The sequence below is a fragment of the Myotis brandtii genome, unplaced genomic scaffold (assembly GCF_000412655.1).
Source record: "Myotis brandtii unplaced genomic scaffold, ASM41265v1 scaffold44, whole genome shotgun sequence".
Lineage (NCBI taxonomy): Eukaryota > Metazoa > Chordata > Mammalia > Chiroptera > Vespertilionidae > Myotis > Myotis brandtii.
The window spans coordinates 252,527-268,852 of record NW_005366833.1 but is presented as its reverse complement, the minus strand read 5'-3'; the positions used below and the strand labels follow the sequence as shown (position 1 = coordinate 268,852).

The 16,326-nt window shown below is 42.3% G+C and overlaps 1 protein-coding gene across 1 annotated transcript in view; it reads left to right on the top strand.

The window, feature by feature from the left end:
* Positions 1 to 16,326, top strand: part of SLC1A1 (solute carrier family 1 (neuronal/epithelial high affinity glutamate transporter, system Xag), member 1) — a 36,181-nt gene that overhangs the window by 11,029 nt on the left and 8,826 nt on the right. Inside the window, exons 3-9 of the mRNA XM_014546315.1 lie at positions 4,516 to 4,608; positions 5,788 to 5,902; positions 7,137 to 7,179; positions 8,683 to 8,781; positions 12,519 to 12,703; positions 13,924 to 14,031; positions 15,877 to 15,999. Coding sequence (XP_014401801.1) covers positions 4,516 to 4,608; positions 5,788 to 5,902; positions 7,137 to 7,179; positions 8,683 to 8,781; positions 12,519 to 12,703; positions 13,924 to 14,031; positions 15,877 to 15,999 — 766 coding nt within the window. The remainder of the gene's footprint in view (positions 1 to 4,515; positions 4,609 to 5,787; positions 5,903 to 7,136; positions 7,180 to 8,682; positions 8,782 to 12,518; positions 12,704 to 13,923; positions 14,032 to 15,876; positions 16,000 to 16,326) is intronic.

Here is a 16,326-nt window from a genome sequence, read left to right as displayed (position 1 = left end):
TGGTGCCGTGTCACATATAGAAATTTTTTGATATTTGCAACCATAGTAAAACAAAGACTTATATTTTTAATATTTATTTTATATATTTAAATGCCATTTAACAAAGAAAAATCAACCAAAAAAATGAGTTCATGTGTCACCTCTGACACGGGTGTCATAGGTTCGCCATCACTGGTCTATGATATTAAAATTTCATGGGGTTGCCATAAGGTAAAATTGTCTAAAAGGCTGGAGGTGAGTGCGATGTGGGGTAGAGTACACAATAATGAAAAAAATGGGAGAGAGGCACTAAGATGCTAAATGTGTTCTCCAATGGAGGTCTATCATGGGTGGTCGCCCTGGAAACCGAGCCAAACTGCCCTGTGCACATGGTTTCTAAGGAGACTACCTGCCGAGTTCCCAATCTCTGACACATGTGGATCTTTGAAATGAGCTCACTTTGTAAGAACACCGCCCATAAAAAGTGCAGCTCTGTTCTTCACGTGGAAGGCATCGAACACAACATCCACAGAGCAACTTACTTACTTATTGCACTGGGGACCGGTGAAGAAGAAGCCTCAGGCCTTGGAGCAATGTGGCCAGTGTGGTGAAGGAAATGCATACCTGGAGATGATGGTTTCCCTTCATCCTCTCCCCTGCCCCTGTGCTGGCAAGGTGGAGAGGGTGTCCTTGTAATGGAGTCAAGCTTGAGTTTGTTCATTCAACATTGTTGAGCATCCACTAAATGTTGGACACTCTGGGAAGGTCTAGAGATTATGCTGTCCGGGATGGTAGTCATTACCCACATATGGCTGTTTAAATTGAGGTTAATTAAAATCAAAATTCAGTTCCTCACTCACACTAGCCACATTTCAGGTGCTTACTAGCCACATGTGGCTTGTGACTACTGCAGTAGACAGCACAAACAGAGAGCATTTCCATCATCGCAGGAAATTCTATTGGGCAGCCCTGGTCTAGAACTTTGTAGCATGTTGGTAGAGCCAGTATGACGTAGTGGTTAAGAATATGGCCTTGGGGGTCAAACTTGGGTTCAGGCTCCTGGCTTCATCATTCACCAGCTATAGGACCACGGCATGTTACTTAGCCTTTCTGAAGCACCGATTTCTCCTCAATAAAATGGGGGAATGATGCCTAATCTCAGAGGGTTATAGTGAGAATTAAAGGTGATGCACTCCACATTAAGTCATTGCTCAGTACACAGTGTCTGTTGTCATCCTTATCGTCGTCATTGTGTATGATTATCATCATCATCGTTGCTGGTTTTGGCAGGTGGGGTGTTTAGACCATGCAGACAGGCATTTTATATTCAAGTTAACTTTAGTAATGTTCCTATTATAGAGGTTTTCAAAGATTAGGCTGTTTCCCTACCTGTGTTCCTTCCCTCTCCAGTGGTCACTGCCCCTATTCTCAACATCACATTATAAATTGTCCAAAAGCCTGGATTTGGGGGCAGCTCTGCCCTCAGTCAGTGATGACTGGGAGGTAGAGGGCAACTCCAGAGAGAGGCAGAGAAGTACGGTTGTTGATTTTAATACATTTCTGATATGTCCAGAAGAATTGTAGGACTAGGGTAAATGTGAGGAATGGAAAACAAAGCTCTTCCTGCAAATAACTACAAGATAGTTGCTGTACTCCAGCAGGAAGAAGCTGGCTGCCTGCTTTGGGCATGTATTTGTTTAAGATATTTCCACTGAGAATCTCATTAGTACGAAGCCTTTTATTGGTGGCTGGGTCCTAGAATAGAAGCAGAGGCACCAGCCCTCGGCTTCATCATTAAGACAAATGAAGACATACTAGTATTAACATATGCTGGGAACAGTTACCCACATAGATTTAATTTGTTTCACTGCTAGAAGGAAATCCTGAGGAGACATGAAACACATACCCAAGAACAGTTCTGCAACCACCCCGTGAGCCTATCACTTATCAGCACCTTGCGGGCTGGGAGCTGCTTAAATTGGACATCAATCAAGGGCCAATATATCTGAAAATAGATCTTCTCTTAGGTCAGGGCTACAGGCGCTTATACAGGTGACTCAGTTCTGTTAATTTGATGATTTTCTTGTTTGTCTTTTTAACCTAGCTTATTGTTATACTTAATTGTTTTAATTGTTTATCAGAATAATATGCAGAGCTCTAAAAGGGGATAGGCACATTTTGTAGTTAGATAATATACTTAACAAACTTATATGTTTGCATTATTGTTTCCTCTCTTTTTAGGAGACCAAAACTAAATATGAAATAGTCCACTTTTTTCTGAATTGTGGCCTTAAGTATCTTAATTTTGTTGTTGTTTCTTGCAGAATTATTATTTTTCATTGTCTTGCCATTAGGAAAAGAAAGTCTTCTGAGCACACCAAACTGTATTTTTCCCAAAGAAAGAGAAAAAGATGATCATGGTTATTCCAGGATGTGACTGTTGCAATATTCCACCATATGTATATGTATAGTAATTGCACAATCTTGTCCCAGATGTTGGAGAATGGGCCCTTAACAACATTCTGGGGTGGCTGTTAAAGAAGTCAAGGCCCCTTCCCTCAAATTGTTAACTTCCAAAGGAGCAATCAACAGTCAGAGGAATGATGTGTTTAGAGTGAGAGGTGATAGCTTCCTTAGAGATTTTTCCTATATCAAATATGTTCAATTATATGTGAGGAGCATAATCCTCCAGTCACATAAAAAAATAGACAGGCCTTTTATAGTGTGAGGAGTGAATATAAAAGCTGCCTGTGTGTACTGATAGCCTACATGTTTACTACCTTTTCTCTGGGGTTGCCTCATGACAACCTCTTCATTTTCCTGCTGCCCTGTACTTCAGGTTTTGCAAACAGTATGACACAACTCACGCATGTTGCAAGCTCAAGACATAATTTTCTTGGTGATCAAAATGTGATTCTCTTTTTGGAAATCAGGCGGGGTAGTCTGAAACCTCCAAATGACAACTTGCTGAAAGATGGTTTGGTTGTTTCTCATGTGTCCCACATGGGAGAGGTCTGGTTAGAGAGCTGCGTCATTGACTCCGTTTATATGAGCGTCCTTGATGGAGGGCAAGGCCTTCTGGCGAGGAAAGGTGTATGCCTTCCACCTCTGCAGCCATCCTTGGCACTCTAGACAACCCGTGCAAATCCAGACGACATTCAAGAGTTTTATTGGCAGTCAAAGTTCATTTGAAACTGCATCTAACAACGAGGCCATATATCTTCCTATGCTTTCAGAAATTTTTATTTATATCCTGCCTCTATAAAAATGGAATCTTTGTTAGCCCTGCAAATATGGCTCAGTTGGTTGAACATTGACCCCTGCAGAGAGAGGTTGCCAATTTGATTCCTGGTCAGGGCACATGCCCAGGTTGTGGGCTCGATCCCCAATAGGGGGTATGCAAGAGGCAGCCCATCCATGTTTCTCTCATCGATGTTTCTCTCTCTCCCTCTCCCTTCATCTCTCTCTGAAAATCAATAAAAACAATTTAAAAATAAAATAAAATGGGAATTTTTAGGTGTGTCACAATCAAAGGCACACACAATAAAATTAACATAGAAGCAATTTGAAAATCAATAAAAGAAGAAAAAATATGCTAGCCAGAATGGTTAGTGAAATTACTGTGATTTATTACTGACTTTGGCCCTGAGACTACTTAAAGATCTAGCAATGAGTAGATGATTAAATACCTTATGGTACAGCCCCATGACAAATTATGTAGCCTTCCTCAGGGTGAATTTATAATAATAAGGGAAAATGTTTATAATACAGTATTAGGAAGAGAGAGGATTAAAAACTATAAAATTATCTCAGCTGTGTTTACAAAAAATTGAGGAAAACATATTGGAAGATAAATCACCAGAATTTTGACTATGGCTGATGAGCTGAAGTAATTTTTGTTTTCTTTATATTTTTCTCTTTTTAATCAGATAATTATCATGAACACATATGTAAAAGTTATCTTTTATTTGACTCTGAGCTTCCTAACAAAAGGACGAAGGGGTTATTTGATTTTCATCACATGAGGAAAGAATTATCTCAGTCCTTTAAAATAAACTCTTCCTTGATACTGAATTCCAAAAGGATGTTGAGTGACATAGTACACAAATCTTGATAACGTTCTTCTTTTTCATATATTTAAAATTTTTTATTTTTTCCATCATCATGTATCCCCTTTATGTCCTCTCCCACCTTTCCCCCACCCACACGGCAAGCAAATGCAGGAGGAGGACTCCTTCTGACTGTGTCTCATGACCACCCCCCAAGGGGAGCCCAAGGCAGGACGCTCACAATGGGCAGCGGCAGTGAGGGCTTGCCAAGAAGGGGAACTTAGCTCTCAGTAGGCTCCCATCTCTTAATTCTGTGTTTGGAATTTGCTTTTTTCACTCTTCACATATTGTCCAGACGTGCGATATGCCCAAGAGATCCAGCGACAGCTCTCAGCTCTTTATTTCACACCTTAAGGATTGAATCATCACTAGTCCTGTAAATCAGTCTTTCTAAAAGTAATGTAATTTGACTTCTCCCCCCTTTCAGGTGTCGCTGCATTGGATTCCAACGTATCTGGAAAAATTGGGCTGCGTGCTGTTGCATATTATTTCTGCACCACTCTCATTGCTGTCATTCTAGGTAAAATTTATCGCTGAATTCTTATTCCTGTATATAATTGTGACTTTTCACTTAAAAGGTGGTTGGGCTTTTTATAATGTGCATTTTTTAGAAAATTAGAAAGCAGTATTGTTACACTACCATGAAGCTTTTTGGCTTGAGATCTACATGCACCTTTTATGTGAAGAAAATGTAATAGTGACTGAATTTCAGCTATGGTATTCTTTATTAAAGTCTCTAGTAAGAACAGAAAGAGGGTGGCAGCTCTATACGTCTCCAAGATCGTTGGGTAGAAGGAAGTGGAGCCAAGAGCTTATACAATCTTTAGAGCAATGAGTCTATAGTAGTGGAGTTGAGTATAATTATAAAAGATTTCTGGAAAGATAGCAGTTGAGTGCATTTCGAACTTCACATAGTAGTGAGAGCTAATGGCTGAGTCTTGCCAAGTATAAATTCCACTTGAAAGAAGGAGAACATTCTAAGGCAGTGGTTCTCAACCTGTGGGTCGCGATCCCTTTGGCGGTCGAACGACCCTTTCATAGGGGTCGCCTAAGACCATCCTGCATATCAGATATTTACCTTACGATTCATAACAGTAGCAACATTACAGTTATGAAGTAGCAATGAAAATAATTTTATGGTTGGGTCACAACATGAGGAACTGTATTTAAAGGGCCAGAAGGTTGAGAACCACTGTTAAGGGAATAGAGCTGCTCTTGTACCTTTGGCATTCTTTTGTGAAGAAAATATGCTCCGTCCATTATGACCTAGCTTGATATTTTAAGGATGCCCTGCCTATGTTGACCTCATAAGCTAAAATAAAGAAAAAAGAACATTCTTGTCAGCAGGTGTTTCCAGAAGCAATTCTAGAATATAGGCCCTTCATTTTTATTCTTTTTTTTAAATTATGTTTTAAAATCCTCACCCAAGGATATTTTTCCATTGATTTTTTTTTAGAGAGGGGATGGACGGAGAGAAGGGGTAGCCCCTTCATTTTAAAAAATGACATGGGAAAAGTTCCTTCTGCTTCATTTCAATGGAATAGTAATTAAGGCTGCTGCTGAAGTCGCAGCTGAGATTCAGCATTTTGGCTGGACACTGGGGTCCCACCATGTCCAGTGGGTCAAAGAAGGATGCACTGGGGGTGCTGGGTGCCCTGGAAGGGTCTCACTGCTCTGTGGATGCTCTCCTTGGCCACAGGTATTGTGCTGGTGGTGACCATCAAGCCTGGTGTCAGCCAGAAAGTGGGTGAAATTGACAGGAGAGGCAGCAGCCCTGAAGTCAGTACTGTCGATGCCATGTTAGACTTGATCAGGTGAGTGTCTTGCCGGCAGAATGGCTTCATTGGCATTCGACCTGTGTGGTCACACAGGGCCCCAGGCTTACTATAATGATCTGCTATTGCCATCTTGAAATTTTTAATAATTTTTAAATTATTGTGCATTTTCATTTTTCCCTGGACCCTGCAAATTACATAGCCAGTGCTGCTTGCGGACTCATGGCTCCAAAAGGGCATGGAAGGAATGAGCTCCTCTGTCAGGACTTAGGATGGACAGAGATGCAGAAAGTATGCTTGTTGCAGTAGGATGCTGGGTAGTCAGTTCTGAAGCACATATGAAGAAATACATTTTTTAACTGTACAGGGAAAAACCCTCTTAATCTGAAGCAGTTAGGGCTGGAAATTAGTTAGTTAATAAATAGCAATTAAAGAAGAGAATCATAAAAAATGATAGATATGCATTACATAGTTTGTGTACAGTTAAAACTTAAACGGGTTTATTTGCCAATTTTTTATGTAGGGTCAGGTCTTTTCTTCGAGTGTGTCAGTTGATTGTAATTTCCTACCATTTCTGTTGCATACGCTGCAGGATGCAACAGAAATGCATCGTCTAGAATTTCCAGACTCAGTTTCTGTGAAGCGGAGCAACAAAAACCCTTAGACTTGCAAAGAAAGCAGAGTGCCGAATCCTTCCAGTTTTCCTTTTGATTCTAGTTGCCTTCCCATACCTAATTTAACTGCCGAAGTTTTAGTCACTTGGCTTGATTGAGTTTCCAGGCACTCGGCTTAGTTTTTATAGAAATCATACCTTCCTTCTCACACTCGTATTTCCTTGATTTACATAATTTTTAATTCAGTAACGACAATGATATTTGCAGTTGGCATCAGGAATTTGGGAAGAAATGCAGTGGGCTCTTGGTAAGCATACATTCTCATGGATGAAAACAGAGATGTGCAGAATATTAAAGTCGTCTCTTAACTGCGAGTGTCCACCTGCCAGTGTGGTGTTTCCCCCAGGACAGCATGTGTATCGGCTCCTCAGTGAGTCAGTTAAGGAACATTTGGTTAGTAGAGCTTCCTATTCTTGGTTGAAGCTTAGCAGGGAAGAATAAATCTTACTACAAGGAAGTATTATGTAAAGAAGCCAGAAGAGAAACCAGAGGACTCATTCTATGTTACACTCATTTCCACCCATGTACTGGGTATGACAAACAAAACAAAACAAAACACTTTTGCCTTAATATAATACTGCTTTTCATGTCTCTAACAGGAATATGTTCCCTGAGAACCTTGTCCAGGCCTGTTTTCAGCAGGTAATAATATTGACTTTTACTCACATCGCTCCCCTCTTCCCACTACCAATTAATTTTTTTTTCCTGCCATAACCCAACAAATGGAATTAGCCCATCAAAAATGGCAGGAGATGTACCTGGGAATGGAGGAATTTCAGGTGCCTCCTCTGTACTGTATCCCTGGTCTTTCGGTCACAGTGAAGTAAGCGCCTATTGTAGCTTATTCCGCTCCCATTTCCTTTATGTTCCCCCCACTCCCTCCCAAAAAGGTGGCTCAAACGGAGCAAATCTGAAAAAAATGTCAAACAATGAATGTTTTCTTTTCTTTTTTAAAATTTTCTCTTTATTGTTGAAAGTACTATAGATGTCCCCTTTTTTCTGCCATTGACCCCCTCTACCCTGCCAATGAATGTTTTAGAACATGGCTTCTCATACCTATTTTTGTAGAACCACATTGTACTATATTTGTGAATAGACTTAGACTGTCGGGAGATGCCATGCAATGGAAAAAGTAGCCTCCATCTCCTCTTTCACTCCTATGGGCAGATCATTGTCTGACCCACAAGGTGGCTGGTGTTCCTGGTATTTGGTCTTTTCCTTAATCATTCTGTCCCCATTGCTGACACTCTAAGGAACAATACAACAACGCCATGATTTTTTTTTTCTCTAGGAAAGTTTAAAAATCTCTCTACTCCATTTTCTTCACGTCTTTTTCTCTTATTTGTCTATGCACTTAGACAGCTGAGTCTATCGCAAAGTGCTGAATTGATTTACATAAATTATATGCACAGAGACCTCTGTGTATACCAGCAGGAGTGGCAATTAAACTGCTCGCTGCCGGCCTCCAAGCAGCACAGAACCACCTCTATTTCAGGGGTGCCTTTGCGCTTCAGCCACAGTGGTCGCTTGTGAGATTCTCGGTGTTGGAAGGGCCTGTAGGCGTGACTTTTATGCCTGGTGTGAGGGTATACTAGCTCTTTCTTCAACCTCTCTGCTGAAGCTCCACAGAACCAGATGGGGCTGAAGGAGGGGGAGTCAACAGAAATCTCATGGAGTAGCCCTAAAACGACTGTTGATTTTGGAACAATCATATAGTTGTTGATGTTTATTAAAGTCATAGCGACTACATTTATCAAAGTGGTGAGGTTTCTCCCAGGTTATAAATAATAAATAGAATAAAAAAGGATGCACAGGATTCCTGAGTCTGTCAAAGCACCTACAAAGAACACCGATAATTTCGTTCACTTTGTTGCTCCATTAATTTGTCCTTATAAAAGTGAGAGAACACTTTGACATCATTGAATGGTGGCTGTGGGCGTCAGGGGGTTGGATTTCTCAATTCCACTTTTTGTTCCAAAGCCTCATAAGAGGTTCTGTCAATACCTGGAGCCAACAGAGGCACCGGAGGTAGAACCTTTCAGTGGTATTTGTTTGCCAAAGTAACTGTATTCCTGTGATTTAGCCTCAGGTGCTTAAAAATCTTCCTTCATTTTTTTTCTTGGGTTTTCTTCTTCTAACGTGCAGTATAAAACCACGCGGAAAGAAGTGAGTCCTCCCAGTGAGCCAGGGGTGAATATGACGGGAGCATCTGTCACAGCCGTCATGACAACTGCTGTTGCCAAGGTACTGCTTCCTTCCTTGTCGCCCACGCCCCCTCCCCAGTAGACAGGGCCTGAGTTGTGAGTGAGCAGGAGATGGAAGTACAGTCCATCCTCATTATGCATGCATTCCACACTTTGTGAATTCACCTACTTGCTAAAATGTATTTGCCACCTCAAGACCAACACTCGGGCGTTTTCGTGTCATTCGCAGACGTGCATGGAGCGGTGAAAAATTTAAGTTGCCCAATGCACATGTGTTCCCAGCCGAGGCTGAACACAGCTATGCTCTGCCTTCTTGTTTCAGCTCTCATGCTATTAACACGTGTCTTTTCGTGGTGCGCTTATGCCACATTTTCACAGTTTTGTACTTTTCGTGGTAATTTCACTGTTTAAAATATCCCCCAACCATAGTGCTGAAGTGCTGTCTATGGTTCCTAAATGAAGAGGGCTCCAATGTGCCTTCCAGAGAATACAGTATGTTAGATACACTTCATTCAGGCACGAGTTCTAGTGTGTGGGTTGTGAATTCAATGTTAATGAATCAACAGTATATATGAAATAAGGTCGTCTCTGAACAGAAACATGTATAAAGTAGGTCATATGTGGATTATTTGACGAAAATGTTGTGAACATTGATTCCCAAGAACTTACTCATACATTTTCCCTAGAAACAATGCATTAGTATTCGCTAATTTAGTGTTAGCGACCACCTCATAGAACCTAACTACCAATAATAATGAGCAACCATTGAACCACATGGAGGAGAGAAAGAGCCCTGTTGCCTCTGTATCTCTGCCCCTCCTTAGAGTTGAGGTGTGCACCTCTGGGGACTGCTCTAACTTTGCACGACTATGTAAACGCAGAATGCAGGCCCACAATCTCTTTCTTGAAACTCTCTGCCCAGATGTGATGCAGATCCATAGTTTTTCACGTTAGATAGGCCAGGTGGTGAGTGTACATGTTAAACACTTCCCTGAAGTAGGATTGGCAACAACACTCTAGAACAGTGGTTCTCAACCTTGGCTGCACATTAGAATCACCTGGGAATCTTTTTTAAATCCTGATTTCTGGGGCTCATCCTCCAGAAATTCTGTTCTTTGTTATGGGGTGGGGCCACAACATTAGTAATAAAGAAACAGAATTTCTGGAGGATGAGGCCCAGAAATCAGGATTTTAAAAAGATTCCTAGGTGATTCTAATGTGTAGCCAAGGTTGAGAACCACTGCTCTAGAATCAAGCACATCAATATTCTTGCACTGAATTGATGAATATTCTGCCAAATTAAAAGAAATAGACCACACGTGGCCTCATTTCAGTTTGGGTTAGGTTTTGCCACCTAGAGTTTGCCATGAACTCATAGTTAAAATCAATGGGCTTTGAGAGCTTTGGGGATTTCCCTATTGAAGGTTTAGAATGTATGGGCCTGAAGTAATACATTTTTTAGTCCTGTAGTAGATTTTTTTCCTGATTGTTCTCTGCATTCACACAGGAAAGGAAAATTTAAGGAAAAGATAAATGTTCAGTAGACTTAAGAATTCAGATTAACTAGGCCACCACTGGCTCCCTGCTTCCACCTGCAGAAGCCTTCACTCCCCAGTTAACCCCTCTGACAGGTCCAGTGCCCCCGATTCCTCCCTAGTTTCTGGGTTCAGTTCCCAGTGGGCCCCCTCTGTCCTATCCTGATCAGCCTCCTTCATTATTCCTTATTCCTGCCTTTGATGTGGTTCCACAAGCATTTTCTGATCACCCTCCCTGAGCCAGGCCCTGCCGAACATTGGATTGCAACAGTGAAAAGACAGATGTGGCATCTGCCCTCGTATGAAGAGTGATGAATATTACAATAGGGAAGAACAGGGTACTCTGGGGCATCCAACAGGATGGTTTAAATTCGTTGGAGAGCCATAAAACATGGGTAGGAATTCTCCAAGCAGGATACAGAGGTCCGGTGCAGGATGACTTTTGCCTTGGCTTACCATTTCTTTTCTTTTTTTCTTTTTTAATATATTTTATTGATTTTTTACAGAGAGGAAGGGAGAAGGAGAGTGATAGAGAGTTAGAAACATCAATGAGAGAGAAACATTAATTCAGCTGCCTCTTGCACACTCCCTACTGGGGATGTGCCTGCAACCAAGGTACATGCCCTTGACCGGAATCGAACCTGGGACCCTTCAGTCCACAGGCCGACGCTCTATCCACTGAGCCAAACTGGTCAGGGCGCTTACCATTTCTTAATGGTAACCTCACAGCCCTCATTCATGTCCCCAGGTTCCATAGGCTGCCTATAACTTATAGCATGGCTGTGCAGTTAATTACACACCATCTCACTGTGTTTCTCTTCAGAACGAATAAATCTTTCCCCTTTTACTGATGACCTTATGCTGTAGCCACTGCAGTTGGCACACTCCAGCTGCTTGGTAAATATGTGTTTGATTAAATCACATCATAATTGAGAAATAACTGGTGCCCCAGGGGCTTGTCCATTTATGTTATGTCCTTATGAAATCTCTCAGTAAATCTCATGCTATTCTTACACAGGATAAAGCAAATAAATGGTTCCGGGCTGCCAGAGGGATGTCTGATTGCCATCTTAGGCCCAATCCCCCGGGGAGCGGGCCTAAGCCAGCAGGTGGTCATCCCCTGAGGGGTCCCAGACTGCGAGAGGGCACAGGCCGGGCTGAGGGACCCCCCCTCCCCCCCAAGTGCACAAATTTTTGTGCACCGGGCCTCTAGTATATATATATTTATTGATTTAAGAGGAGAGAGAAACATTAATGAGAGAGAATCATTGATCAGCTGCCTCCTATATACACCCCCCACTAGAGATCGAGCCCACAACCCAGGCATGTGCCCTGACTGGGAATCAAACCATGACCACCTGATTCATAGGTTGATGCTCAACCACTGAGCCATGCTGGTCGGGCTGGTTAACTTTTATATCTCCAAAATCCTATTGGTCATTCAAAATTAGAGGCAGTAAAGAATGTTCTTTTTTTAAATATGTCTTTATTTATGTTAGAGAGGAAGGGAGAGGGAGAGAAAAACATCTATGTGAGAGAAATATCTATTGACTGCCTCCTGCATCCCCCTACTGGGGATCCAGCCCATAACCTGGGCATGTGCCCTGAGCAGGAATCGAACCTGTGACCTTTTGGTGCATGGGACGATGCTTAACGAACTGAGCCACACCAGCCAGGGCAAGAATGTTCTCATGCTTCATTATCAGGATAAACCAGTAAAATGTCCTAAAAATGTCCACACTGGTCAATATTTTCTGTTTCCTACATTACTAATTCCTATTCTTTTTATATAGCCTCCAAATATAGTGAGAAGTTAAAATAACCCCGAAAGTGCCTTGATTCTGAAGTTCTTACAAAAAATGTAAAACACAATAGGGGGAAAGGAGACATATATAATACTTTAAACAATAAAGAAATTTAAAAAATAAAATAAAAAATGTAAAACATCCCATAATAAGAAATCTTCAAAAGAAATATTCAGATATGGATTTGTTGAGAGATAGAGGAGAAAAAACACTTTAAACTTCAATGGCTAAAGGTGGGGGCAGTAAAAAATGTGATATATGCATAGATGGGTTCTCTTTTTTGTATTTTTAGTTATATTTCCCAAAGTATTGTTGACTCTGACTGGTAGATCACTGGTTTATTATGTTTGCCTATTGTATCTTCTCATTTCAATGCCTATGCAGTCTAACAAGATTATAACCATGCATCAATATATTTTCTTGGTTTTGATTCACAGAATGAAACAAAGGAATACAAAGTCGTAGGCATGTATTCAGATGGCATCAATGTCCTTGGCTTGATTGTCTTTTGCCTTGTCTTTGGACTTGTCATTGGAAAAATGGGAGAAAAGGGACAGATTCTGGTGGATTTCTTCAATGCTCTGACCGATGCAACCATGAAAATCATTCAGATCATTATGTGGTGAGCAAACGCTCATTAATGCCATCTTGCTTCCCCTGAATTAGAACTGTCCCCTCAGAATTAGAACCAAAAGTCTTATGTGTCTCAACTGACTCACCTTAGAAAGGGGAACCCTGAATATCAAGACACTAACAAGAGTATTGAATCATGCCACATGTTACTTTTTGTCCACTAACAAGAATCTAGATAGCAGCCATTGTGTTTACTGCCAAAGCCCTTGATCATCTTGTACCCAGCTAGCATTCATGTAAGAGGTAGCTCTTAAAGGCATGACTTGAAGGGCTTCCCTGCACATCAAAACAAAAAGTGCTTTCCTTAGTAGGCTCCATGCAGAAATGATATTCCAGATACTTACAACAGGCACAGCACGAGCACTAACCCATCCAAACGAAAGCTGCTTGAGTACCTGCCCTGTCTCGGAGATGCCAAAAAGTCCACCTTTCCTCAGAGACCTCTGTCCCACTTATCTCATATTGAGTTGGTTTAACATTATTTAATCCAAATTATAGACATTGACAGTGATGTAAAGGGTTCAGTTATTTCAGTCACTTAATCCCATTGCACCTCAGCTTAATTATCTATAAAAAAGGGTAATAAAATCTCCCACTAGGATTGGGAGAAGCACACTGACTGAATTGATGCATGTAAAATACTTAAGCCAACACAAGACCTGTCATGAGAGCTCCACAAACAGCTATTATGACCACTCCCACTACTAACCCTATTGCTCTTTGCTGATACTACAACCTGGGAAACAAGGTGACCATGGCTAGAAAGAGCCTAGTGACCATATTTGCAGGATCAAGCTAAAATGAGATCTCGGAGGTAACAATCGGTAGGATGTATATGTACTGGGAACAAGAAATGGGATATGCAGTAGTTTAATCACACCTTTTTATGTACTTATTTTATTGAATGTATTGGGGTGCATTGGTTAATAAAATTATATAGGTTTCAGGTGTTCAATAACCATACCTTCTTGCCAAGTGTGTCCCATTACGGTAGCTTAGGTGGGTAGAATTTAAGGTACACACAGGTGTTGAAACCTGAAGCCAATGTGGTCCCCCAGAGCCTGGAACTGAGATGGAACTGAGACCTTCGCTTCATTGTGCACCCTGTGCTCCTCCCAGCTGAGGGCGGGTGCAAAGCTGAGGCTTGTTTCTTCCCCAACAATCCCACCCTGAGAAAACACCTGCTGACTTGTTGCGCTTACTTCCTAGTTACATGCCGATCGGTATTTTATTCCTGATTGCCGGAAAGATCATAGAAGTTGAAGACTGGGACATATTCCGCAAGCTGGGCCTTTACATGGCCACCGTCCTGACTGGGTATGTCAGACCCAAGAGAAGAAACCTCACTTGAGCTCATGAGAGTCTGGGTTTCAGAGGGTTAACATTGGCTTCTCTCCTACGTGCAGGGGGAAATGGGGTTCAGCGATAAGAGAGCCGGTTGGGGGTGGGGAGGGCTGCCCTTTAACAGCTGTACTGGAGGTGGATTGCACTGTGCTCAGTGCCAGATCTTGGCAGAACAGCCTGGACCAGGCTTTGTCACTGCCTTTGTTAGTTGTATTCAAATAATTTTTTAAAACCCACTGGTACCCAATCTTGGCTGTCTCCTGGTCTTCACTTCCTCAAGGATATAAACTAACCAAGCAAATAAAAATAACCCCATGTACCCTGGGCCTGAAAGAAATTAGGCAGGGCCTAAATAAAATCAGAGCAAGTAGGAGCAGGATGGCTGGTCGGTTCCAGGACCCTGTGGGTGGGGCTGGTGGCCACTGTCACCCCCTGCATCCTCACAGGGCCAGACGGTGCGGGGGAAATCTTCATGCTAGAAGGAATTGTGTAAAGCAGGAAGGCAGCAGGAGACAGGTCATTTGCATACTTATTAGTCCAGTTATTGGTTCCTTGAGGGGAATAGGTGATAAATGGTGCTCCCAGATATCAGCCGGGGGTGGGATACATCACATGTGCCTTGAAATATGGGCCATAGGAATGAGTAAACATCATCTATTTGACTCCCACTGGTCACTTAAACAATCAGCTCACCTATTGGAACTCGATTGCATTGGGGAGTTTCCACTGCATAGCATTTAGTACTTAATCTGTGTTTACCAAGAGCATAGCCCTGATGGCCAACAGAGAAGCAGCCTGGATTCCTACAGTGTGAGGGTCAGTCAAATCCCAGGGCCTGGTGCAAAGGGAGGCAGGACCATGTACCTTGCTAGAGGCCAGAGGCTGCATCCAGGCAGTGATGGGGCTGAGGCGTATTATGCTGAGCCACTTCATAACGGGGTTCTGCTGGCTTCTGTTCTCTTATCCTAGCTAGGTTCCTAAGAGTAAACAAAGTCAGTTCCTCAGAATTCTTAGCCACAAGCTCTCTATCCAGGAGACCCTCTTTCCACACCCCGGGAGCTGTATTTTCAGTGACCACTTCTTACTATTTCAGCTTCACATATCTTTAAACTCTAAGCTGCCACATATATGGCATCTGCTGAATCAGTCTCCTTTCTGAAGCCCCCTGTTTTGTGTAACCCATATATTTCCATGTGGAACAAGGAATAATTTTGGAAGACAGGAATAACAAAGAGAGTCGGTCCAAAGTATGAAAATGGAAGAGCAAGGGCTTCCTCCTCCTCATTGCAATCCTCACGTCCCTCTTAGACAGTGGGCGCCATCCAACAAAACAGCGGTGAGGCCCAGGGAGCAGAGTGGCTGAGACTGTGAAGGGCTATAATAGAGGGGCCCACAGAGTCACCAAGGAGGGAGGGGTCAGCGGGAGCTGGGAAGTTGAGGGAAGGCTTCCTGAAGGAGAGGGAAGTCTTACTGAGTCTTAGAGGAGGAGTAAGAATTCAGCAACAGAAGGAAGTGAAAGATTTTAGCACATTTAGCAGGAACAGCACGATCAGGGCTTGGAAGCATGATGTAATTGTTCTGTGAGCCCTGGAATGTGCATTCAGATACTGGCTTTGCCTGTAACTTTGATAAGATACTTCATTTGCTGAATGAATCTCCTCATCCTCATATGTGGACTGGAGACATATTCCTGCCCTACTTCTCATTTTCTCGTTAGATCAATATGAAAGTTGAATGACATGAAAAAAAGCTGTTTGAAAAAAGGATTAATATGAAGAGGTGGTATCATCCATGAACCTGTTCCTTTCTCATTTACAGGCTTGCAATCCACTCCATTGTAATTCTTCCACTGATATATTTCATTGTGGTAAGAAAGAACCCTTTCCGGTTTGCCATGGGGATGGCCCAGGCTCTCCTGACAGCTCTCATGATCTCTTCCAGGTAAATAGAAGAGGGGTGTCTAGAGGAAGTCTCTGAACCAAGCTTTTATCAACCCTCGCCTCACTTGATGAAGCAGTGTCTGCGGCTTATAGTTTTTGTAGCTGCCTTTAATTCAAGAAATGATTGCCCCAGCCAGTGTGGCTCAGTTGGTTGAAGTATCGGTCCATTCATCAAAAGGTGGTGGTTCGATTCCCAGTCAGAGCATCTAACTAGGTGGTGGGTTCGATCACCTGTTGGAGTGCATGCGGGAAGCAACCAATTTGCTTCTCTCCCTCTCTCTCTGAGATCAATTTAAGGAAGGAAGGGAGGGAGGGAGGGAGGGAGGGA